Source organism: Anoplolepis gracilipes, chromosome 14, assembly GCF_047496725.1.
Source record: "Anoplolepis gracilipes chromosome 14, ASM4749672v1, whole genome shotgun sequence".
NCBI lineage: Eukaryota > Metazoa > Arthropoda > Insecta > Hymenoptera > Formicidae > Anoplolepis > Anoplolepis gracilipes.
Window position 1 is genome coordinate 9,091,256 of NC_132983.1, and position 26,751 is coordinate 9,118,006.

General features: G+C 29.1%; 3 protein-coding genes across 7 annotated transcripts; 2 read left to right on the forward strand and 1 right to left on the reverse strand.

Moving 5' to 3' along the window:
- The first annotated feature begins 239 nt into the window (after positions 1 to 239).
- Positions 240 to 7,168, forward strand: LOC140673171 (transformer 2). 2 transcript variants are annotated; one of them, XM_072905885.1, is made up of 5 exons: positions 240 to 393; positions 3,603 to 4,103; positions 4,620 to 4,834; positions 5,124 to 5,221; positions 6,029 to 7,168. In XM_072905885.1, the coding sequence occupies exons 1-5, from the start codon at positions 379 to 381 to the stop codon at positions 6,037 to 6,039; spliced, it is 840 nt and encodes a 279-aa protein (XP_072761986.1). In that variant the 5' UTR covers positions 240 to 378; the 3' UTR covers positions 6,040 to 7,168. The 2 variants fall into 2 exon arrangements, with proteins under 2 accessions (XP_072761986.1, XP_072761985.1); XM_072905884.1 differs by having other exon boundaries at positions 6,628 to 7,153.
- A 2,975-nt stretch (positions 7,169 to 10,143) lies between these two features.
- Positions 10,144 to 12,449, forward strand: LOC140673583 (beta-1,3-galactosyltransferase 5). Of its 3 annotated transcripts, none has more exons than XM_072906623.1 (2): positions 10,144 to 10,508; positions 10,683 to 12,449. In XM_072906623.1, the coding sequence occupies exon 2, from the start codon at positions 10,807 to 10,809 to the stop codon at positions 11,887 to 11,889; it is 1,083 nt and encodes a 360-aa protein (XP_072762724.1). In that variant the 5' UTR covers positions 10,144 to 10,508; positions 10,683 to 10,806; the 3' UTR covers positions 11,890 to 12,449. The 3 variants fall into 3 exon arrangements, with proteins under 3 accessions (XP_072762724.1, XP_072762726.1, XP_072762727.1); XM_072906625.1 differs by having other exon boundaries at positions 10,146 to 10,508; positions 10,850 to 12,449; XM_072906626.1 differs by having other exon boundaries at positions 10,146 to 10,508; positions 10,882 to 12,449.
- A 644-nt stretch (positions 12,450 to 13,093) lies between these two features.
- Positions 13,094 to 16,852, reverse strand: Angel (protein angel). Of its 2 annotated transcripts, none has more exons than XM_072906620.1 (7): positions 16,736 to 16,852; positions 16,575 to 16,669; positions 15,940 to 16,315; positions 15,657 to 15,835; positions 15,203 to 15,576; positions 14,877 to 15,123; positions 13,094 to 14,568 (listed from the first exon to the last, which is right to left on the reverse strand). In XM_072906620.1, the coding sequence occupies exons 2-7, from the start codon at positions 16,617 to 16,619 to the stop codon at positions 14,152 to 14,154; spliced, it is 1,638 nt and encodes a 545-aa protein (XP_072762721.1). In that variant the 5' UTR covers positions 16,620 to 16,669; positions 16,736 to 16,852; the 3' UTR covers positions 13,094 to 14,151. The 2 variants fall into 2 exon arrangements, with proteins under 2 accessions (XP_072762721.1, XP_072762720.1); XM_072906619.1 differs by having other exon boundaries at positions 13,094 to 14,069; positions 14,124 to 14,568; positions 16,575 to 16,840.
- Positions 16,853 to 26,751: the final 9,899 nt, after the last annotated feature.

Genomic DNA, 26,751 nt, shown 5'->3' on the forward strand with positions numbered 1-26,751 from the left:
AACTGACCAATTAGCAACACTCGTGCGCTATCAGATCCCGTCCGTTATTCCAATCCCTCTTTAGAGGATCACCAATCACAGTTGTATGTGAGAAGAATAATCAAATGTGATTGGTCAATTCCTTAAGGCTTAAGGCTTACTATACCTATTGTAGATCTGGCCTAAAGCTTGAATCACCATTTCCATATCCATAGCAACGCTGCCGGATGTTGGTATATTCATTTGTATACATATGTATATCTGGGCCCGGCGTTTCCTGTATTCCTGCCGAAAGAGTAGGTACGCCATTATCGTCGTGAGTTGATGACACAGATTTTCTGCCTGTAAATTTCCCATATTCTTTCTTCCTTTGATCAAGGCCTTTAGAGAAGATTAATAATGAGTGACATCGAGGTAAGTACAACGAGCTTCGTACAACAACGAGCTTTTTATCGTATGAATTATGATAAATATGATACGGACTCCTTGAGCAGCCATTATATCGATCCCAACGCGGTCTTATAGCCATTATCAATTCCATGCAAACACAATATTCATACGAATACTCGATATACGATTTTTAATCTTGCCTATTAATTTTAGAACTTATTTCAACAGAAAATTATGAATATGACTAATACGTTGAATTCTCTCCTAGCATCATGTGATAATAATAGTATCATCTTTTAATATAAATGTTGTAAGGTTATAAATATTGAAATTATATATTCTAGTTATATATATATATATATATATATATATATATATATATATATATATAATACAATGTATATGCAATTATTATTGTTAAGAATATACAGTATAAAGAAAACATTTCAGACAATTTCTGAATAGGTTTAAACTGCAGAAGGATGGATAAAATTACTGATTTTTGCCTAAAAAATGTAAGTTATATATGTTTTCTTATGGTTTCAACTGAATATAAAAATATCTGTTTTATTGATTTAAATCCATAAAAAAATGGTCAAAATTTGCCTTAAATGTGTCCAAATAAGTTATTTTTAATAATAACTTGATTAATATCAATTTTGTTCTAATTATTTAATTATTTGTATTATATAGTTTAGTTTTTATAATTTTTTACTGAAACTAAGGATACATTTTAAAATAAAATACCTTCAAAAATCTAACATAGCAAAATCAATATAACATAAAAATTAAAAAAAATGTGTATCAATTTAATCAAAGAATTTTAAGTCTCATGAAATACACACCTTCATACATTGTACAGTTTTAAATATGTTAAAATAGTAGATTTTTTACACCACTATAAAAATGCTTCTGATATTTCAGTTATAGCAGTTATTTATTATGAAATTGTAGAATTGATACTCGTGTAGTTGGCTGTTGCTCATATGTAACAATTCTCTGATTTTTTGCATATGCTCGATATTTGGATTTGATGCCTATACCTGGTGATTTAAATAATATTTTTTATAAACAAGAATATATTTTATGTCGAAGTCTACAGATTCTGATTACGAATAAAACAAAATACTATACAGTATAATATGAAAAGAAGTATAGGCCTCTACAAGCAAATATCTACTATTAAAAAACCTAATGCGCCTCTAGATGGAACCTCTATGATGTGAAAAAAGCTCACTATTTTAACGTATTTAATTGTACAATGTATGCAGGTGCACATTTGATGAGATTTTGGGATTTTTTGAATAAATTGGCTATCTTTTTTTGTTTTTTTTTTTTTTTTTTTTTTTATATTGATCTTACTATATTAGATTTAGCATTTCTAAAGTGTTTTCTTAGTTTTCAGTACAATGTTATAAAACTAAATTATAATACAAATAATTAAATAATTGCAACAAAACTAATACTAATTGAATTACTAAAGTGATTTTAATAGTAACTTATTTTGATACATTTAAGAGGATCCAAAAGCTGTTCTATATTATCGACCAAAATCTAACCTAACATAACAATATATTTGCTTAATATAAAAGTTACAATTTATACACATAAAATAAAATAAGTTTCCACTCTAAGGATTGCATGAAAGAATATTTGTGAACTTTTAAAAATGAGTTTAGAAGCTTAGGTAAAAAACATTCATTGCAGAAAATATGCAACAACATTTTCTACAAAATGTTTTTTACCTAGGCTTCTAAGCTCATTTTTAAAAGTTCACAAATATTCTTTCATTTGAATTTTGATTATTTTTCCACAGGCTTAAACCAATAAAAAGAGTATTTTCATATTCAGCAGCTCAAAAATTGTAATAAAACAAATGTAACTTATGTTATAGTTTTTAGGCAAAAATCAGTCCATTTTACCAATCCTCCTTTGTATAATACATATATTTGTATTAAAATATATACACAAATATATTTATTATAGTAAAAATAAAAAATGTGTATGTATACATATCATGTTTTAAACAAAAAAAAATCAATTTGTAATAAAGTTATCATGTTATTTTTTACAATATAAAAGAATATATATTATTGTGTATTATTATATATTAAATTCTGTTATTCAAATTCAATTTGGTCTAAAAAGTTATCTTTTATTTTAAAATATTAAATATTATTGAAAAATTTAACTCTGTTCTTACATTGAACATCTTGTATTTTTCATTATGTATTAAAGGTGTAATACGGCCATATATCTTAATAATTAAAATATGTGTAAAATGAATGTACACATACAATAGTACAATAATATTATTGTATTGAAACACATTAATATGTGCTCACACTAGTGAACACTGTGTTATACTGTGTCTTGCTGGAAAGTTCCTATTGAATGTGCATACAATAAAATAAAATTGCAAGTAATGGCATTAATTAATGAGTTAAAAATGTTGAGAATTTATATATTTCTGAAATTTGTATATATGTACGTTTTGGGCAGGAATCTTGTAACTTTTTTCCTACTGTGAAAATGAAAAATTTTATCATTGGCAATATGTATAATGATGAAATTTTTTTATGTCTCTTTGATAGAGAAAAAAAACTATGCTCACTGCCATGCATTCAATATTTGATGACAGATTAGATTTAGTTTATTAATTGTAGATATTTATTCCTTACCTGTTGGCTTTGGAAGGGATTTTACAAAAACTACAGTGCCTACAGTATAATGCATATAAAATATAAGTTTTATATAACAATGTCTCTTATTAGTATATAGTAATAATTTGATTTGCTAAATTTCTGTAATTATTCAATATTTAAGGTTGCACATATAGCAAAAATATAATAATAATTTAGTTTTTACATTTCTACATAATAAAATAAAACAATAATAAAAGGGACAACAATAACATAGTTTTTAATCTGTTACCATTGAGAAGAATTTGAAGGGACTTGAAACTTTGGCAAATTATGTTTATTTTGAGCTTACGCAAAAAACTTTTATAAACTATTTTATCACGCATTACTTACTGTGTTCAGGTTCTAATTACCCTTCCCTCTTTACTATTAAATTTATATAGAGTCTTGTCTAAATTAATCTTAATTGTTTTATTTATTAAGCTTAATTATCTTATTAATATAATTATTTTCTTTAATCTTATTATTATTTATTATTTATATATTACTTATTTTATTTTATTTTAATAACATGGTTTGTGTGTTTTGCAGAGAAGTGGTAGTCGCAGCGCGAGTCCACGTAGACCACGAACTGCGGATGGTGGTCTGAGGGATTCGCGGTCACATTCGAGATCGCGTAAATCACGCGAGCGGAAGGAAACGCACAGAGAGGTCAAGTACTCCAGATCGCGAAGCCGTTCCGTGTCGCGTGGCCGGAAGTCGTCGTATCGTGGCAGCAAGTACACAAGTGTTGGCCATCGCGGTAGCAGCCGTAGTCGGAGTCGCTCGCCATATCGTAGCAACCGTTACTCCCGCAGTAGATCACGCTCGTACTCACGATCACGATACTCCCGCGATCGTCATGTATACCGGTCTCACTCTCGCAGTCCAATGTCATCTAGACGACGACACGTCGGCAATCGCGACAATCCATGTCCCTCCCGATGTCTAGGTGTATTTGGACTGTCGATTTTTACGACGGAACAACAAATCCATCACATTTTCTCGAAATATGGTCCTGTTGAACGAGTACAAGTCGTTATTGACGCAAAGGTACATTTATTTGTCCATTTATGTACATACGTGTGTGTGTATATATAGGGTGAAGAAAAAGTAGGGAAATCCTGAAAAATTTCAAAAAATATAAGTTTTATAAAAAAAAAAACCCAAGACAAGATCGAGGAAAGATCCGGCCATTTAAGGCAAGATCTATTCATTTATTTCATATTTTATTATATTAAAAAATATGACAAACGTTAAAATATCTCAGTAAATTCTTAACCAAAAGACACTTTATTATAGTGTTTTGAAAAGCTCTCGAGATAATCTACAAAAATATGCAATTAAAAATAAGGTATTCCATTTAAGAAAATAATCTTCACATCACTTTTATTATTCAAGATCAAATCAATGACCATCTCATGTCCCTTTTGAAACGATACAATTTTTGTCCGAAATATTTTTCTGTAAAACTATTTTTCAAGATTTTTCAGGGTTTCTATATCCTTTTTCCTTACCCTGAATATGTGTATATATACTACAATAATATAAATTATTTTTATTATATAGACTGGAAGATCTCGAGGATTTTGCTTTGTATATTTTGAATCATCGGAGGATGCCAAAGTGGCTAAAGAACAATGTACTGGCATGGATATTGATGGAAGAAGAATAAGGGTAGACTTCTCTATCACACAGCGTGCTCACACACCCACTCCTGGAATATACATGGGAAAACCAACGCATCTACATGATAGAGGATGGGATGGACCCAGACGTAGAGAGTAAGTGTAACTTATATAAAAAGTTCATGAAAATAATTTTAATTCTACAAAGCAAATCTTTATTTTAACTCACAAATTCATTATTAATTTAATATTTTAAAAGGCTAAAAATGCTTTGTGCAATGTCAAATTCATGAATCTCGAAATGTATTAGATTTATTTATTTTTGATATAGCTGATTTTTTTTTTTTTTTTTTTTTTTTTTTTTTTTTTTTTAAGATGATTGCATGTTGTTACACATAATGTTCTTTTTTTTTTTTTTTATTTCTCCGCTCGCGATGCAAACTAGGATCAGCTATAGAGGAAGTTATCGTCGCTCACCCAGCCCATACTATAGCCGCCGACGTTCTCGCTATGATCGTTCCAGATCACGTTCTTATTCACCACGTAAGTATAATTTCTATTTTAATTTGTATTATTTGTAATATAAGCAGTCTGCATTCGCCTATGAATTTTATGTTGCATTATTGAAATATACTATATATTTTATTTTGTTAAAATATAAAACTTTTTCTTTTTTTATCAAAAACTAGATATTTATTTACATGATATATCATGTGATGCACATTTATTGTTAGTTAACTTTTTTATACTTTATTTTATTATATAGGTTTTTGCTTGACAAAATTTTACGGAAAAAAACTTTTATAATCATATTTTATAATATTTTATAATATTTGTATTTCTAAAGGAAGATATAACTTTATTCAGATTTGTTATTGCCAGATAGTTTTATGCATCATACATACATATACTCGTTAATAATTTATAAAATATAAAAAAGATTGATTTGCATGTAAACTTAAATATTTTTCACACAAGATGCAAAAAGGAAATTATTGATACTAACAAATGTGTATATTTTTATTAAGAATGTTAAGAGAGAAGATACCAATGAATAATGTTTTTGCTATATTGCATTAATATTTGTTTTAAATTAAGAATTATTGAATAAAAAATAGTCCTGCTGTGATATTTCTTATTTATAAATTCATATTTTTGCAGACTGCTTATATATTTCCAATTGAAATGATAAAAAGATTAATTGGATTGCAAAGTAAGTAGTGCAAGTTAGTGAGAAATGGCAGACAGATGCGTCAGAGAAATGCATTCGATAAATCGGTAGCAATTAAGCAGCAATCCGTAATTTGCGTAACAATCATCATGGTTTTTTTGTTCCTTAATGAATTTCAGGTCGGTATTAAGTGACACGAGTGTGATGCGAGAGGCCAGGTGTTTTGGGAGAGCCCTTGACTTTGACCCAAATATTTCTCTCTTCTAACAACGGGTCAAAAAAGAAAATATATTTAAAAAAATATGTCACAATATTACTATTCTTACCTTACCAAAATTCTGCATCATATGCAAATTAATTATATACAGTATTTGAGTTACAATATTATATAACATTGATTAATATTTCAATAATATATGCAAAATATAGCATATTGTTTGCATGAAACTAGTAAGGTTGGAATAGATATAAAACCTTATTTTCATAAGTTTATATTTCTTCCTACTAATATTATGAAGATAAGGTTTAAATTATGTAAAAATACATGGCTATAATACGAAAGTTGGAAAATAATTGAGTGCTCGGTGTTTTCTCGATTGCTAGCTTATAGTTGTATCAGTTGTACTCCAGTCATTGGGCTGAATCTGATAAAAATACAGAGATATTCTCTCTGAAAAAGAAAAAAAGCAAGAAAACGAAACAAAAAGACAAAAAAAAAAGAAATAATAATAAACCTCGAGTAAAAATAAGTTCTCTAACCTGTTTGTTTGTTTATAAGGTTTTGAATCAAGAGGTATTGGATGATAGAGGGAAGTTTGAAGTTTCTCTCACTCTGAAAAAATGAGTTTTGAAAAGTTGAAGACAAGATATCCGAAGACACGTTTATCTTGCTCACATTATCAAGAATCTGAAGGTTTTCTCAGTTGCTTGTGACAAAGAATATGATCTGCAATTCATTTCCGGCTGAGAAGTCTCAAGCCTAGAAGAGAACTTCAAGCGCTCAGTAATGCAAGTCCGAAGACAGTCGAGTTGATCGTCAGACCCCCCGACCGGGACAGACGAATCGTTTGGTTGGGGGTGAAAAACAGGGCCGACGTGTTTCCGAAAATATTCAAGAAACATCGAAATCTTTCATAATAGGGACGAGCGTAAGGTGCTCCCAGACCTTTATACCGATCATATTCTTTATCAGTTGATTTGTTTGTCACGCGCCACATTATTCGCTGGGTAGAGAAATTCAATATATATATATATATATATATATATATATATATATGTGTGTGTGTGTGTGTGTGTGTGTGTGTGCGTGCGTGCGTGCGTGCGTGCGTGCGTGCGTGCGTGCGTGCGTGCGTGCGTGCGTGCGTGCGTGCGTGCGTGCGTGCGTGCGTGCGTGCGTGCGTGCGTGCGTGCGTGCGTGCGTGCGTGCGTGCGTGCGTGCGTGCGTGCGTGCGTGCGTGCGTGCGTGCGTGCGTGCGTGCGTGCGTGCGTGCGTGCGTGCGTGCGTGTGTGTGTGTGTGCACGCGCGCGTGTGTATTATATATACATATATATACATATATACGCTTATATATATATATATATATATATATATATATATATATATATATATATATATATGTATATGTATATATATATGAAAATAAAAATAAAAGTATCTCCATCATCTTCTCCCTCCACCATCCTAAGACCTCTCCAAGAAAACATTGTTCTGTTATGAATTTTATCTATCCAATAGTAGTCAGATTTTATCATAATATTTCATCAATAAATGTTTTTCTACCATGACCGACTATCCCTTTTCTTTTTACATTACATTTTGCATAATATATCAACAACTTTTTACATTTGCACTAAAAAGAATTCTAGATTAATCTATTTCAATAATTCTGCATTAATATTGCCTTTACAAATTTATAGATCTTAATCTTGTAAAAGTATGTGATGTATACATATATAATAGAGAAATCCGACTATCTTGTCTTGATTTGAAATATGCTAATAATAATAAAACCAGCTTCCAGTAAAAAATTCCTCGAGTTCATAAATCCCAATTTGCATCCTTTTTATTACTATGTACATAGTTTATGGAGGAAAGAAATAATAGGAGGAAAAGAAAGAAGTTAGATATCGAGCACAGGAGTCATAGCAGATCATAATAGTAATTGTTATAATTTATAGTGGAACCTTTTAATTTATGTAAGTATATATAAAATATAATTTCAATAAATGCATTTAATTGTGTGTGTACACATATATTACTCTATTATATAGGGTGATTCAAAACAACCTAATGTCCTTAAAATAACATTCCTGAGTAAATTCTGAGACGATTTTTTTCCTTTTACAAAATTTTGTCTGAAGCTTAGTGTCTGAGTTATAATTAAAAATAGTTAACTACGGCTCCTGAGTACTCGCCGCGGAACTTCGATGTCGACGGTGGCGACATATAGTTTTGTCTCTTTCTCTCTTTTGGGAAATATGTCAGAAGCGAGAAATGACAGCCCAATTTATGTTGCAACCTACGTCGTAATTATTTGCTTTTTGGTAGTGTTGTGATGTGCAACGTATTTATGAAACTTGTGAAAATGGACGGCTGCCAAGCTGTGTAAGGAATAAACTGTGTAAAGTAACATTTTCCTCCTTTCGACAGCTGTCAAATCGCGTGTTTTTCCGCATTTCAAGAGTTCATTTCGGACTCAATTTACAGTTATTTATCAATTGTCAGGAGAAAGGATTACCAGCCGTCCATTTTTACAAGTGTTCTGAAGAGATTGGTAGTATTATTTCGTTGAAATATGTTTTTATTTACATGTCAGTCGCAACATAAATTAGGGTATCATTTCTCGCTTATGACGTCACGATTTCAATATGGCCGCGGTGACTACTCAGGAGCCTTACGATCCGAGTACAACGGACAAGCAGGGACGATGCAACACGTCATGAAACAAATGACTCTTTTAGACAGTTAATAATATCATCTAATAATAATTATTATACAATATTGTTTGAAGTTTATTGAATTATTATTGCATTCTATACAATACTATACAATATTAATGACTGCAGGGAAGCCATTCATCTCATGATGTGTTGCGTCGTCCCTGCATGCTCGTTATATCCGGCTCGTAAATAACTATTTTCAATTGTAACTCAGAAACTAAGCTTCAGACAAAATTTTGTAAAAATAAAAATCGTCTTAGAATTCGCTCAAGAACATGTCATTTTAAGGACATCAGGTAGTTTTGAATCACCCTGTATATACTAAAATGAAGAAAAAAGCTGTTTGTTATCGCCTCTGTCCTTTTCATGGAGCGAATAAAAGCTGGCATTTTACCCCCATTTCATCACAATGCAAAGCAGCGTTTAAAAAGCGACAATTGCTGACATAACTGCAAAAATGGAGTTGGAATATAATCATTACGTCGAGTACGTAAAATATAGACATACAGTAGCGGTGATAGCTGAAATTAGAAGACGGTGTATAGCTGCTGCAGTTGCTGCGATGTGTTTATGAAAAAAAAAAGAAATAAAAAGAAAAAATTTTGGGTAGATCCGATTTTTAAAAATTTTTAAATTTTTAAAATTTACTGTATGTATATAAATTAAAAAATACTGTATGTACTCGTGCTACGCATAGACTTCTATAGACAGCGTTTTACGAGGGGCATCTGATAATCGCGGTAAAGGGGGCATCGGTGCCAGGTCGGCCATTTTCGTAACCGATCGGATGTGTTCGGCTTTCCATATATAATTACTGATTCTCAATCTAACTTTATTAATCAAAATATTTATAATTAATATATTAAATGTTTTATTTGCGTCATTTCAAATATTGTACATGATAATAAATACTATAAAGTCTTTTTTGTAATTTTTTTTTAAATCAAATAGTTTTTCTAATCGAGAAAAATATAACGTAAAAAAATTGTAATACGAAAAAAATTTAGACCCACTGATACAATCACATTTTAAATATTTTTATATTTTTTACTGTATATATTATTATTAAATAAATATTTTATAAAATATTCTATATATATATATATATATATATATATATATATATATATATATATATATATACATATGTTATATATATTATTATTCTAATATATATTAGCACTTAATTTTTATAAAAGGGTAAATAAAATAAAATATATGTTTGAACACGTTCCATCTCTATTTGTTCAACATTTTTTTTATTTTTGTGTTTATGATTTTTACATTTATACACAACACAAAAACTCATTTTTATATCTCTTTCTAAACTTCGATGTTAGTATGTTCTTCACACTACTATTTAACACCATGTTTAACACATAGACAACATATATGTTAGGTTAGATATTGACCGAACATTATCGAGTCTTAACGAAATAAACCGAGTTGGCACCGATGCGAAGAGATTCTCGCAGCATCAGAGCCCCTCTCGCCCTAAGTAGGGCCTAACGCTCTGTCTATAGAAGTCTATGGTGCTACGACCGCGAAAGGGGAATTATACCCCCACTCTCAAATTTTTGTCGTAGGATCAGAGGTTTAAGAGGAAGATTCCGGACCGAAAATATCGTAGGATAAGAGGTCCGACTGTACTGTCTGTCCTTTCTTACGAGGTCAATTTAAAGTAGGAAGATCTGCCTAATTATTTCATAAATCGAAGTCGTAAGTCGTAAAATGAATACATAATTATTATATTGATGTAAAGTTTACGTCATAAATGTAAACCTATCTATTGCATATTCATTCGTGTAAAGATCCAAACCACAAACGCATTCTGTCACTCTAATATCAATCCAATTATGAAAAAAGACCCAATCGTCATTACTATGCTTTCAGAAATAATAATTTGGATGAAACAATGTCTGAAATAACAATGTAATGCAAGAAGTTACAATTACTTTTTATTCCAATTTTTATTTCATTAATTAATCATCAATCCTAAATACGAAGACAGGCAAGCATGGTTTCCAAGTTCGGATTTTTATTGTTGTTTGGTTGTATAGGATGTGTCTTGTTATTTTTCATATTCGTGGAGAGAAATTTACGACAGACTCCGAGAACGAATTTACACTTTCAAACGGCATACGAGATGATCAACAGATCATCAGGAGATATTAGAATTCTAATCGAATCATCATGCAATGCTACTTTTTTGATATGGATTATCACATCTTATGCGGGTGATCCCTCAGCTAGAAGCGCTTTACGACGAGCATATATGGATCAGGAATTACAAACTTTAGGGATTGAAAGAGTATTTTTACTTGGTAAATTAAATGATGATGCTGAGAAGAGAACGCATGTATCACAGGGAGCATTATTGGATGAGTCGCGACGGTTCAATGACATACTTCAGGGAGATTTCCTGGATACTTATAGAAATTTAACTTACAAACATCTGATGGGTCTTCGGTGGGCAATGAATAACTGCAAACACGTTAAATACATTATGAAGATGGACGACGATATAGTTGTAAATATATATGGCATATTAAAAATGTTACGTTCAGGTATAATAGAGAAAGATTCCTTAGCTGGTTACATCATGAAAAATCTGGTCCCTGTTCGAGAGCCAGCCAATAAATGGTATGTAAGCAAAATGGAATATGCAGATAATATTTATCCTGATTTTGTTTCTGGTTGGCTGTACATTACAAATTCACAAGTGGCAAATCAATTGATCAATTATGCTGAATCTTCCCATATATACTTTTGGATAGATGATGTATTTGTGACTGGTATTTTGAGAAAAGGTGTAAATGTTAAGATTCAAGACATAGGTAAAATATATACGACAGATTATAGATATTTGGAATGTTGTATAAAAGGAAAAATAAATCTGCTGAAATGTGAATTTCTAATTGGTCCTAACGGGGGCGACACAGAGTTGCAAGTGAAATTCAAAGAATTTGCAAAGTTTTGTCATACAAACTGTTCCATTCGCGCCGAAAATAATCTTGTTGGCAAAACCTGTGTAGTTGCATATAAAGAACGATATCTACATAAAGGTGCTTTCCAAATAAATTCTATTAAAATTTTATAGAGGAATGGATAAATGTGTAAATAAAGATAAGATTAATAAAGATTTATTAATTAAGACAAAAGAAGCAAAAATTTTTGACAATATAAAGCGGCAAAGTTAGTACTTTTTATAAAACGAGAAAATACTATTATAAATTTTAATATAAATTTTATTTGAGAGAGAATATTTTCTATTTATTTTATATTGTATAAAAAATTTGTACAGTATTTTATACAACATTTTCTATTATTATATAAAGTTTTGTAGAATATTGTAATTGTCTTTTATCTTTCACCTATTTTTTATATATATATTAACAGTTCTTATATAATAGTTGCTATCACACGCGCGCGAGCACGTACGTACGCATACATGTACGCACACAGACATAGTTCTATATACGTAGTAATAGTTTAGTTTGTAATATATATTAGATATACACCTGGCACAAATCATAATGTCAAATCAATATTTTTTAGCATAGAAATAAACAAAATAAATTTCTGATAATATTCATAAATCTTTTAAAGACAAAATTTAGTTCTCAGGAAATTCTTGTCCAATTATTAAAAAAAATTTTTTTAAAAGACTTGACGTACTTATAATTACTAAAGGTTAAATCATGGACAAAAAAAAAGATTTAAGTATAAAGTTATATTTCCATAACTTTTGCAAATATTATATCCAGAGTATGTTAACTCCTTTGGAACAATTTTCAGTACTACTTGGGCCGCGTTTCACTAAATAATCACGACACTCACGAGTATTATGTCTATCTTTATTTAACTTTCGGTTAGGCCAAACAAGTAAACAAAGACAGACATAATACTCGTGAGTGTCGTGATGGTTTAATGGAACGCAGCTTTGGTTGGTAGTCAGAAAAATGCTAAAGTATGATTTACTTGATACTTTTTTTACTATTTAACAAACTGGCATGCATACATAAAGCATTGTGTAAACTATACTCAGTTAAAATGAATCATGCGACGCGAAGAGTGGAAAGAAGTCGCGTACAATAATTTGTTCAAAATTATATTATTTACGAGTATGAAGCACGATTATCCGCAAATTAAATGGAGATTCGTTTAGTTTGACAAAGAGAGATCACAGTTATCTAATCACCGATTTTAATCTTCTTGCACATAGTGAATTTACATAGAAAATAAGTCTATGTCCGAATGTTTCCTTCAATGTGTCTTGTAAATATTTTATAATTAATAAGTAATCATCTCATCTATTTAATCTACAATATCTAAATCTCTCTCTTTAGATTTGTAAACAAATCGTAAGTCACAATCAGTCAGCTATAAATCATTTAACTGCCATTAGTAATAAAGATGTTAATAGACTATGAGACTGATAATATGCTAATAATATTTCTAAGCATTGAATTTCTGTCTTCGTTCAAATACAGAGTTAGCATATTCTGGCTATATTGAGTGCTTTTCATTTAGCGACACAAGTGTTATTCTATCTTTGTTGTCACTAGTTGAAAAAAAATAATGCTTGTGTCAACTTATATCGTTAAATGGAAAGTCCATTAAGATAAATTTCATAAATTTGTTTTTCATAAATCAAAATATATATCTTGCACTTTTGCTTTAGAAAACTGACAATGCATTTAACATTTCTCATCTTTCAAGTATGCTATCTTTCTCTCCTTTTTTCAACATAACTCTTGTAAATTATTGATACTCATAAATAATATTTTTAAAGATTTAATTTTGTATTAGAATAAAAAAAATATATATATATATATACAGGATGTTCGGTAATAATCGCCCAACCTTTCATGGGCAGATAGAGCAGGTCAAACTGAATAGAAAAGTTTTCTACCATTTTGCAATTTTCGTAATAATTATCGAGAAATTAATTAACAAAGATTGACAAATGCAGGCGAGTACAAGCGCGCGGCGAGAAGGCCCATCCTACTGCTACACGGTTACTAGGCACTCATTGAATGATAGCAGGAGCGGTCTACGACTGGCAATGGCTGTGTATGAGTAGCGCGCCTAGTAACCGCGTAACAGTAGAATGGGCCTTCTCGCCGCGCATTTGTACTCGCGCGGATTTGTCAATCTTTGTTAATTAATTTCTCGGTAATTATTATGAAGATCGCAAAATGGTAAGGGACTTTTCTATTCGGTTTGACTTGCTCTATCTGTCCATGAAAGGTTGGGCGATTATTACCGGACATCCTGTATATATATATATATATATATATATATATATATATATATATATATATATATATATATATATATATATATATATAAAAGTACTTTAAAGCACAGATTTCTTTTTTGGTAACTGAAAAGTGGCACCTATACATAAATGATCACTACCTACTACGAAATTTGGTATATTTGGTAATGCAGTGCATTGGCTTACTGTAGGTAGGACATACTTCTCTACAGGTTGGATATTGCTGTAAAATATATAGTCGACTGTAATCCAATCATCCTGATGTGTTGTCGCTTCCTTTTCACCATGGCCGCTTGTATGCCTATAAACGCTACGCATGTTGAAGGGATGAGTTAAAGTGCCGGATGAAAATCTCACGGAATAACCCTTTACAATCTCGATGATTTGCGTACAGCTAGTATTAATATTGACACTGTTTTGCTGTAGCACATTTACATTACAAGATGTAGTCATATTCCCGTCTCGTTTCTGAATAGGCAATTCGCTGTTTTCCAACTAAATAGAAACATAAGTAGTTAAAAGGATAATTCGTAATATATACTTATGACATATAGAAAAACTAATAAAATGAAGAAAGAATAAAGTACCTATACATAAAATTTAGAATTACAAGCACATTATAGTATCATAATTTAAAAATATTATTTTATAATTTATGCTGAATGTTAAAAAACTTTTAGCATAATAGATACTGGCAATACTCATTGAAATGAATATATGTCGACTATAATATATTAAGATAAGCCTTTGATTTAGTAAAAAAAGTTAAAATTTTAATATTGCATATACAATTAAGAACATACCATGATTTTACCAGTACCTTCCCTTCGCAATCTTTGAGTCAAGATGTTAAAATGTTGACAATTATCAGTAATGCATAATCGTGATGGTATCAAACAGTTGGATAAAGAATTATATTGAGAAGACTCCAAGTTTCGTCCTTTGTTATAATACTCAAATGAACCTTCCGTTAAAAACTTGTAGACGCCTGTAAACGGTTCCAAATTGAAGTCACCCGTCAGTATGATCGGTAAGTATTTCGGGCCCGTTCTGCAGAGTATAAAATGTACATATGAGGAACATTTGGTACAACACGTAATGAACATATTTCATTAAAGTGCACACTTACATTGTGTTTTCAACAAATGCGATTCGTTCTATTTCAGCTAACAAAAGCTGTGTCTGTGCTAATCGTACGTCGTTACGTCTCGGATTATACAACAAATGAGTGGTTGCAATCACGACTTGTGTTTCTGGGCTATCTCTAAGGGACAATTTAGCAATTATTCCAACATTGTCTCTATTTAAAAGCTCGACGCCGGCTTGATATAATTCCACCTTCGCATAATCTAGTAAAACGAACTGATTGGAGCGATATAGCAAGAGCAAACCATCCCTTTTATCATTAGTTCTTTTTTTATATAGATATTCATAACCAATTTGTTTGAATGGAGCTACAAAATCTAATAGATGATCCTCCTGCATTTCCTGAAGGCATATTACCTGGAATATTTCATAGATATTTTTTTACATTTATATTTCCATTACAAGACAGAACTAAATACAGAAAAATAAGTATGTACATTTGCATCTGCTTCACGTATCTCCTGTATCACCAGAGGTTTTCGAATTTTCCAACTCAAAGCTTTCTTGTTATGGTCCTGATACAAATAGGAGTGATCTTCTAATAAGTTTTGCGCAAGAATATTAAAAGATAAAAGTTTCAGGATAAAAGAATCTTCTATATTGCTAGTCAATCTATCTAAAAATGTTTAAGAAATTATGTTCTTTAGACAATTAATAAACAGTAATATGTAGATCCATGTGGAAATTTTACATTTGAAAAAGAAAAGTAACAATCTTTACTTTTTCCAATTCGTTTCCACTTCCTCATAATCTTATATCTTTCTTTATCAATATAATTTCCATGCATTGTATCTGCCGCACATACATTAGCTTTAACGCTGTGCGTTACATCTGTAAATGCTCCAGGTTGACAATAAACTAAATTACTTGAAGTTGTGTGAAATGGCACATCGCACATTGTGGTGGTATTATTTTGGTTGTAACATGTGCCAAGATAAGATTCCATCTTGGCATTTGTACGCTTTTGATGAGGCGCAGAATTATCCATAGAAATGGCGAGGTCGAGATAATCGGAAACTAAAGTTTCCGGAAATGGATTCAGAGGTAGATTTTCTAGGGACAATCGTTGCCAAATTTGTTCTACCATGTAAAAAATCTGAAAAAAAATTGTACAATAAATATTATAAAACAGTATAACGCGTGCGCAATCAAATTATTATATTAAAAAAAAATGTAATGTGTGTGAAAAAAAGATATATACATAATAATTTGTTGAAATGTTATTTAATAAAATTAAATATCTCTTAAAAAAAAATACAATAATATGTTTGCGTGCGATTGAAAATTTATTATCAAATTAAATGATTTATATATATTTTTTATTTTTCGGTAAATGTTTAATTTGATCTACTCACCTTAAATCTTCTTGACAAAAATACATTCATTCGATGCTTTTGCATAAAAGAAAGATTTGAGAAATAAAAATTATCTATTATATATTTCGAATACTCTAAAAAGAATAATTAAGTGCTATAAAGATGACGTCTTTGAAGGTTAGGAAATCTGTCATACCGACCACTGAACTATAATAATACTGGAATGCAGAGTCTGTTGTCAGAGTCTAAAGTCACTAGATTTACAAAGTATGTCATAGCAGAGAGAAACCTGAGAGCGACCATGCCGGCGTTTTTCGTAAAACGCTTTCTACATGTGCAGCAGCGCCATTGCATCCACTTTTAGGAATTGGAAACACTTAGCCACATCCACTTTTCGATACTGTCGGTAAGACTTCTAATTTGGTTTATGTCCTTGCTACATCCATTTTTCGACAATAATGGTAAACTTATCGTTTGGTTCAAGTCCGTGCTATATCTATAAATTATAGATAAGAAATTTCATATATATGAATTAATTAATATATTTTATTAGTTATTGCGTAATTGCGTGCAATATTTTTATATACTACGAATAACATGTTATATGTTATTATTGAAACATTTTTATGTAGCCATATAAGCAATCGCGCGATGAACATAATTGCTTGTATACATATTCGTGCATGTATAAAACACACACACACACACACACACACACACACACACACATTATTTTTAATTAGAAAGATAATCGTAATTATGATTATTAATTAATTTAAAGTAATCCGATTTATGTCGTGTTTGGTGTCATTTTAATCGTAAAAATCTCATTAATCCATTAAAATTATTTTCAAATCGATAAAATGCGAAATAAAAAAATTTTATATTCTGCGAAAAGATGAAATATGATACGAAAGACTGGAGATAAAGGAAAGCTCGCGAACGAGACTTCGGAACTGCCTTTGATGTTGACCATCTCGCTTATTCCTTACTCGTTCTCTCTCTTGCTTTCGACGACTTACAAGTCTCGCGGAGATCTTATCTGATCTATAATATAAACATCTTATAAAATAAAAATTGAAACTTTTATTTCGCATTTCATTAGTTTGAAAATAATTATAAATAATTATGAATTAGTGAGATTTTTGCAATTAAAATAAAACCAAACACGACATAAATCGGATTATTTTTAATTAATATGTAATCAAAATTTACTCGTTCTTGACGCGCTCTCGCTTTTCACGATACTGGGGACCTTCTTTTAGCTTTAATGCTTTTTAGCTATATTTAGCTATTAAAATGCTTGTCAAGTAAAAATTAAAACTTTTATTTTTTATTTTATTTTTTTTATATAATGAGAATAATTAATGAGAGTTTTACAATTATGACATCAAACACGATATAATTCGGACAATTTTTACTTAAATAAGTAAAAAATTATTTTTCTCTAATTAAAAAAATTATGTACATATATGTATATGTATATATATATATATATGTGTGTGTGTGCGTGCGTGCGTGCGTGCGTGTGTGTGTGTGTGTGTGTGTATTTATACATGCACGAATATGTATACAAGCAATTATGTTCATCGCGCGATTGCTTATATGGCTACATAAAAATGTTTCAATAATAACATATAATATGTTATTCGTAGTATATAAAAATATTGCACACAATTACGCAATAACTAATAAAATATATTAATTAATTCATATATATGAAATTTCTTATCTTTAATTTATAAATATAGCACGGACTTGAACCAAACGATAAGTTTACCATCATTGTCGAAAAGTGGATGTAGCAAGGACATAAACCAAATGAGAAGTTTTACCGACAGTATCGAAAAGTGGATGTGGCTAAGTGTTTCCAATTCCTAAAAGTGGATGCAATGGCGCTGCTGCACAACATGTAGAAAGCGTTTTACGAAAACTGCCGGCATGGCCGCTCTCAGGTTTCTCTCTGGTTATAGACTTCTATAGACAGAGCGTTTTACGAATGGCATCTGATAATCGCGGTAAAGGGGGCATCGGTGCCAGGTCGGCCATTTTCGTAACCGATCGAATGTGTTCGGCTTTCCATATATAATTACTGATTCTCAACCTAACTTTATTAATCAAAATATTTATAATTAATATATTAAATGTTTTATTTGCGTCATTTCAAATATTGTACATGATAATAAATACTATAAAGTCTTTTTTGTAATTTTTTTTTAAATCAAATAGTTTTTCTAATCAAGAAAAATATAACGTAAAAAAATTGTAATACGAAAAAAATTTAGACCCACTGATACAATCACATTTTAAATATTTTTATATTTTTTACTGTATATATTATTATTAAATAAATATTTTATAAAATATTCTATATATATATATATATACATATTATATATATTATTATTCTAATATATATTAGCACTTAATTTTTATAAAAGAGTAAATAAAATAAAATATATTTTTGAACACGTTCCATCTCTATTTGTTCAACATTTTTTTTATTTTTGTGTTTGTGATTTTTACATTTATACACAACACAAATACTCATTTTTATATCTCTTTCTGAACTTCGATGTTAGTATGTTCTTCACACTACTATTTAACACCATGTTTAACACATAGACAACATATATGTTAGGTTAGATATTGACCGAACATTATCGAGTCTTAACGAAATAAGTTGGCACCGATGCGAAGAGATTCCCGCAGCATCAGAGCCCCTCTCGCCCTAAGTAGGGCCTAACGCTCTGTCTATAGAAGTCTATGAAGTATGTATGTACTGCAATTGATGAAAAAAAACTGAATTTGACCACAGACTTCTATATATAACTAGACCGCTAACTTCCTTATATACTCATAGGGTACGTTCGGGGCGACACTATTCGTGCAATTTAGTACTATCGATTGTTCACAGAGATAGGTAGTAGTGCTACCAAACGCAATCGTGACGTCATTAATGATGGTGTGTGACGTCATAATTCTACGCTACCAATGCTATTCGGCTCCATAAAGTTAGCCGAATCACTTTGATTTTTTTATAATTAAAGTTAACTAATCGTTTGGTCATCGTTTGGTGATGATTGATTATTCAATTAAAACGTTTGATCATTTATCGTTTTTTTTTAATTAAATAATTAAAATTTTGAAGCAAAGTTAGCCGAATATTTTTATTTTTCATCCAATCGAGTTAAACAAGAGCTTATTCGATGCAGAATCGTTAGGTCATCACGAATAAATTCTTTACAACGTTTGATGGTCCATAGTTTATCCGAAAAATGAAAAAAATCATGTGCGGTAAAATGACGACGGGCGACGTATAATAACATGGACGTGCGCTGCGGTCACGCGCGCATGCGTTTTAGTGACTTATACAAAATTTTAAATAAATCTTTTTTAATTTTAAACAAATTCTTTTTAATAATGTAGCTATGCAAGTTGCAAACCCATGTGGAATTGTATATGCATTGCAAAGTACATGCTTAGATGGGAGTGCATAGGAGGATGGGGCTTCGCTCCGTCCCCATAAAAAAATATAACAAAACTTGAGAACGTAGAAATTACCAAGGCTGACAGTACTGTGTGGAAGTTTCAATGCTATTTTCCTAAGCAAATGCTATTTGACTGAAGCGCTGCTAGGCAAATGGCTCAATGAATCGTGCATCGATACATTCAGTATTTATTTTGTAAGATTATGAATAAAAAATTATAAATGTAGTGTAAGAGTTCGGACATAGATTGAATTAAGATTTTACATTGAAACTTCCACACAGTACTGTTAGCCTTGATAGTTTCTACGCTCTCAAGTTTTGTTATATTTTTTTATGGTGATGGGGCTTTGCTCCGTCTTCCTATGCACTCCTATCTAAGCATGTACTTTGCAATGCCTATACAATTCCACATGAGTTTGCAACTTGCATAGCAACATAAAAAGGATTTATTAAAATTAAAAAGGATTTATTTAAAATTTTGTGTAAGTTACTAAAACGCATGCGCGTGTGACCGCAGCGCACGTCCATGTCATTATATGTTGCCCGACATCATTTTACGCACATGATTTTTTTCATTTTTCGGATAAACTATGGATCACCAAACGGTGTAAAGAATTTATTCGTGATGATCTAACGATTCTGCATCGAATAAGCTCTTGTTTAACTCAATTGGACGAAAAATAAAAATGTTCGGCTAACTTTACTTCGAAATTTTAATTATTTAATTTAAAAAAAACGATAAATGACCAAACGTTTTAATTGAATGACCAATCATCACCAAACGATGACCAAACGATTAGTTAACTTTAATTATAAAAAAATCAAAGTGGTTCGGCTAACTTTACAGAGCTTCTCTTATTAGAGGCATAGTACAACTAGTAGGGGCACTCTTTGTCGGCACTTTGATCTTTTTGTCTTTGATCACGTGGTATTTCTCCATGTTTTTGGACTAATATTCAGTGGCGTATCAATCGTTCAAAGAATCTGCGTTATATTTATGACGTGAAAGGAATGTATAAAAATTTTATAAATTTTAAAAAATTAAGAAAAAGTTACAAAATTATGTAAAAACTAAAAGAAATAAAAATAATTTATAGTTTTATATTCACAAATATATAATATTGTTACCTTTGTGATGCACTCTCACAGATTTCACACTACCACATATACAATAATTGTCTGATTGGTTCCTCCCAAAAACATGGTGGATGCGCAGAACGGATCGATGCAAATCCCGAAAAAGCTCGGAGTGCCCCTACTAGTTATACTATGTTAGAGGGTCTCTATCCTTGCCCAAAGAAATAATTCATACTCGGTCTATGTATATCTATGGTAATTCGTGGTTGATATGTTAGATTTCCTAACCTTTAAAAGTGTCATATTTAACATTTATAATTATTCCTTTTAGAATATTTTGAAATTTTTAAAACTTTTTTTTAATACAAAAATACACCGAATGAATGTATTTTTATTAAGATTTAAGAAAAGCTGGTCCAATTAAACATTACCAATTTCTCTCGAAAAAAGTCGTATCTTAAACAGCACACGATTGTTTATAGGATTGGTAAGTTAATTTTTTTTTTAAATTAAGTTCAAAGTTAATAGCCCATAAATTAACTAAATTTACATGAAAAATTAAAACAAAAACTAACTTATTCAGTTTATGTTAGTTAAAAATTAGGTTATAATTAAACTTTATTAAATTAAAATTAATAACTTATTAAATTAAAATTAATAACTTATTAAATTAAAATTAATTTATTAAAGTTGAAAGTTAATTATGCATGTGTGTAAAATTCTAATAAATACTTTAGCTTACACACCTCCGTTGAATGTTTTCATTTTTACATATGTTTATATAGCGCGTACATTCTTGAAAAAATCCGTTTGGATTTTGTGGAGCTTTGATTTCGTTCTTGAGATATGCGATTTTGAAGTGTTATAATTTTGGATATTTATATCATCTTTTTGTTATATATATATCTTACAATTAGTTATGTTATATTTCTTTAGTTTACATTTGGTAGTAAAAATATACTGAAAAGTACAAAAGTAGACATTTACCAAACTCTCTATATTTAATAGTGAATCAATACATCCAAAATGAAATATTAACTTGTATTTTTTTACGCATTGTGACTATCATTTTCATATGACTTTATATTAATAAATTATTTTGACTATAAAAAATTAATAAGTTAACGTTAATGTATTTAAAAATAATTATATTTCAAGTTATTAACTACATAGTTTAAGTTAAAAGTTAACACGTTTAAAATTAATTAAGTTAGATTAAAAATTATTAACTTTTTAATTGTTTAACTAATATTTAACTTTTTAACTGTTAGTTATTTATTATCTTTAATTTACTTATATATATATAAATATTCATAATTATTTTTGCCATATATTTTTTTGAAATATATATAGAAATATTGATTGTATTTGACATATATATTATTATTAAAGAGATGTTAGATAAAATATTTTGTATAATATTCATAGTAAGTAACAAAAATAAATATTATTTGTAGTAATATTATTTCTTAAATATTTGCTAGGATATTTATGATAAATCTTTAATCTGTTATTCAGTTTAAGAGTACAAAAATATTTATAAAATATTTTGATAAATATTTCGTATATTTATAATTTATACTATTTGTTATATTCTCACACATAATATATATACAAAATAGATACAATATAGACACAATTTCAACAAATGTAAAAACTGAAAGTCATCCAAAGCCGAAAAGCACGGATTAATAAATAAATAAAATAATAATAATAAATAATATAAATATTTCGTATATATTTTTATAAATAATATTGTGTGCAGTCTGTGGAGCGATCACTGTGCTAATAACCTACTAACGAAGCATTGTATATCTCTTGTTATGAATATGACGTAAATAAGTTGTCATTCGCGGAAGATTTGAAACAATCGGCAACGATGCGTAAATGAAAATACGCTTACCTTTTGCGATTGAAGAAATTTAGCTGTTCGCGGGTTACATACTACATTTAATAGAGAAGCCGTGATTGTCACCAACCGTGTGTTTTTTTGAAGACACACTCATTTATCCGTGTGAATTTTCGCTCTCACAGTTCTATTATATCCATATACGCACTATCATAATCTAATTGTAAGATCCGGATATATATAATATATACGTACGATTGTGTGTTGTGAATATTACTTGACTGTATATTATAAGGTAATATACGAAAGAGAACTAACATGGAAATATCTCAACCGAATTAGTAATACATTGAACGGACAACAAAATATGTTGCTCGTTTGACTTTTGGTTTCTGACTCTCTTGCTTCGCGTTGTAGATCGGTCTTTGCTGTGACTTTAACAATAAAATTTACACAAAGTCGGACCGCGAGGGTCGCGACAGCCTCATTTGAGATCAGCGTTGACCCTGATAGATCGAGTTTTATCTCGTACAATCTGTAAAATAGGACGATGATCTGAAGGAGGGATATAACCGAAGCAAGATATTAATCTAATATGTATTAACCGAGATCCGAGACTTTTTTCTCCGCTATTTTCTGCTATTTAATTATCAAATAATATCTGCAGTATTAATTCTTAATATATAATAAAATTATCTTTTTTTTATTTTGTTCGACAAATGTAAAGATGAGATATTATAATTCAGAGAACAACGAATTATTATATATATATATATATATATATATATAATTGGAAAAATTTGGTTGTAAGCAATAATTTCAAATAAGTTAATTTCCGATGAGTTAATTATCTGATTAAAATGGCTCTTTAATGCGTTAAATGTGTCTAAGGATGTTTTTATATAAGTTTAATCAGTTACATATTATAAAATTATCATAAATATATAATTTCAAAATTAGCACTAACCTATATTAATATATATTATTAGTCTTTTTTTTTTACAAAATATGAACAATAGATATGGAAATTATAATAATTTGGAAATCTTTCTAATGTATCAATATTATTATTTTTTTCCAGATATATTTGAAACAATAATAAGAGAGAAAATTTAGATAAGAAATTTAAGATAAAATATATTTCATGAAAATTATACGTTTTTTTTTTCATCAACTATGAATGTGCATTAATTATATTGCATTTAAGAAAATATACTATTCAATTTAAGAAGGATATATTATAAACATTATAGGAATGTTGCAAAATCATCGGATGTGTATCTTTTTAATAATAAACTGCTCAACCAATTTAGAAGTGATTTTATTCCTTAACAGAAATAAGTAAGAGATTATCATTTTTTTATAAGTTTTTATATTTATTTCTATTATATATTTTTATAACTGTTACATAATAACATTTATTGTGTTTTATTATTGACTAGAAAAAAATAAAAGATCAGCATTCTTATTCTTTCTTAACTATAATATAAGCTTCAAATTAAAATTCTATTAAATTACATTTCAAACTAATTGAATTTTATTAACTCTTCATGACATTTAATAACAGTTTATGAAAAGCTTTTTTTTTTTAATCGCTTACAACATAGAAATTATTTTTACTTTTGTTAGGAAAAAATCATTTTCTAATTGACTGGAGAACCTGCTATTAAAAGGTATCCAATGATTCTGTATAGAATAAGTAATTTAAATATTAGAAAAAAGAAAGGAAAGCAATTTATTAGTAAATTATTTATTAAACTTTTATTATATTTGTATATATTATAAACTATATTTATTATATTTTGTGTATATGTTATATATAAACTACAAAAAATGAGATTCGATAAAAAGCAAATTTTTTAGTTTTATTAATAAGAGTTTTATTAAGAAGTTGGAAAGAAAATAATTTTAAGATTAAGTAAAAACTAACCTTTTTTGGTTTAAAAATTTTATTATCTTTAGGAAATGAAATATCTTTTAAAATGATAAGTTTTTATTCCTTTTTAAGTATTGTTAAAGTGAAGTGCAAATTACTATAGTTATATAATATATTGCAAAATTGTTACAATTATTTACTACGCTTTATTATTGGCTAGAGAAAAATAAGACCAGCATTCTTAATTTTTTTTTAAGGATGTTTAATACCTATTTTTAAAAATATAGGAATTTAATAAAATTTGCACAGATTGTTCTGATACATGTTCAGAGATTCATAAAAAACCTGGAGTTGATTCACTGAAGCAATCAAAAGTTATAAGGATTTTAATTTGCAATGTATTTACCCGTCGATATTATTATAAATATAATTATTTTGTGGATCTAATTATAAGTAAAAGTATTAATATAATTATAAATATAATTATTTATATAAATAAGTATAAATATAATTATTTCTGTCCTTTTTAGCCCTTAAATTGATACAATTACAGATTTTCTATCTTATAAAAAACCTGCGATCGTGTTGATTTAAGAGCTAAAATAGATAGTAATAATAATAGGAATTTATTCAAAATTTGCAAAAGTATAGTTTAAATATAGAGGAAATATTTGATCACATAATTTTGATCAAGTACTGACTAGTTCAAAAGATAATATTGAATATAATTTTCTCAATTTCGTTCTATTATCCGAAATGACATATTATTTATTGTGAAAACGTGGCAACATATATAGCATTCAGCTGAGCCTTCTTTTGACATTTTAAATAACTTATCTTTTCAACTGAAGAAGCCTCTACATATATAACAAACGTGTAAGCGAGAAGCGACTAAGCCTCTATGTTAATTTGCAATTTGACTAACTTATGAAAAATTACCATGTTGCCACATTTCTTTCTTTTCGGAGAAATGACAAATTATTAAATTTATCAAAGAAATAGTTAAAAATCTTATATTTTGTCATTATTCACTATTATAATTTTTATTCTGACATTTTAAATTACTCTGTACGAGTAAATTCTTTTATTTTTATAATTCAAATTTTGTGCTGTAATGTTGAAATCGAGGTACCGTCAATGATAAAAGTTTCTCATTATAATTTAAGAAACATGAAAATTCTCCGAAAAAAAGCAACAGAAGTTCGAAAATACATTTCTACACACTAGCTATAAATAAATAATAAGGATTTATGTAATCTTTATAATAATCATATATTAAGATATATGAGAAAAGTATATGTGCTAAACATTCTTAAACATAAAAAATATGGCATATTATATGGCTATATACTTTTGTCAATTGTTGGATATAAATGAAATACTATGTAAACTACATATATTGAAGCGCAAAAACATCATCTTATTAATAAAAATTAAAACTTTGTGACAAATCTTTCATAATTATTTCATAAATGAATAGAAAACAATAAAATGTGTAAAAAGAGGCCTAAAGTAAAACAAACCTTATTTTTAAAATACGCAAAAAAGAATATTTAGGTAAAAAAGATACATAAAATAGAATATTTACCTTAAACATGGATCGTTTCTGGCTTCTGAGTCGACTATGAATGACAACGCAGTTTCTTTTTGTTCTCATCCCTTTTATTGTTAAGAAAAAGAAGATGTGTCTCTCTCTCTCTCTCTCCTATACCAGCTTTATGAATAAGGCATTATTTTTCTATTTATTTATTACAATAAGTGGGAGCACAGTTCACGCACATGCGTGACATTTTCAACAGTAACGATTTGTTATTGGTATTTAAAATAATGAATAATGATGCGTGTCCTCGATGCTCATTCATGATAAGATATGCCATTGTGAAATCTGTCTTCTTTTTTCTTATTACCAGAGACTTATTCTTG

Excerpts from the sequence above, each read along its gene's own strand:
- LOC140673171 (XM_072905884.1), top strand. Across the intron at positions 4,835-5,123 it reads GATGGACCCAGACGTAGAGA|GATCAGCTATAGAGGAAGTT; the intron begins GTAAGTGTAACT and ends GATGCAAACTAG. Across the intron at positions 5,222-6,627 it reads ATCACGTTCTTATTCACCAC|GTTTTGAATCAAGAGGTATT; the intron begins GTAAGTATAATT and ends TTTGTTTATAAG.
- LOC140673583 (XM_072906623.1), top strand. The coding sequence starts at position 10,807 with ATGGTTTCCAAGTTCGGATTTTTATTGTTGTTTGGTTGTATAGGATGT.
- Angel (XM_072906620.1), bottom strand. The coding sequence starts at position 16,619 with ATGCAAAAGCATCGAATGAATGTATTTTTGTCAAGAAGATTTAAG. Across the intron at positions 15,124-15,202 it reads GCATTTGTTGAAAACACAAT|AACGGGCCCGAAATACTTAC; the intron begins GTAAGTGTGCAC and ends TATACTCTGCAG. Across the intron at positions 14,569-14,876 it reads AAGGTACTGGTAAAATCATG|TTGGAAAACAGCGAATTGCC; the intron begins GTATGTTCTTAA and ends GTTTCTATTTAG.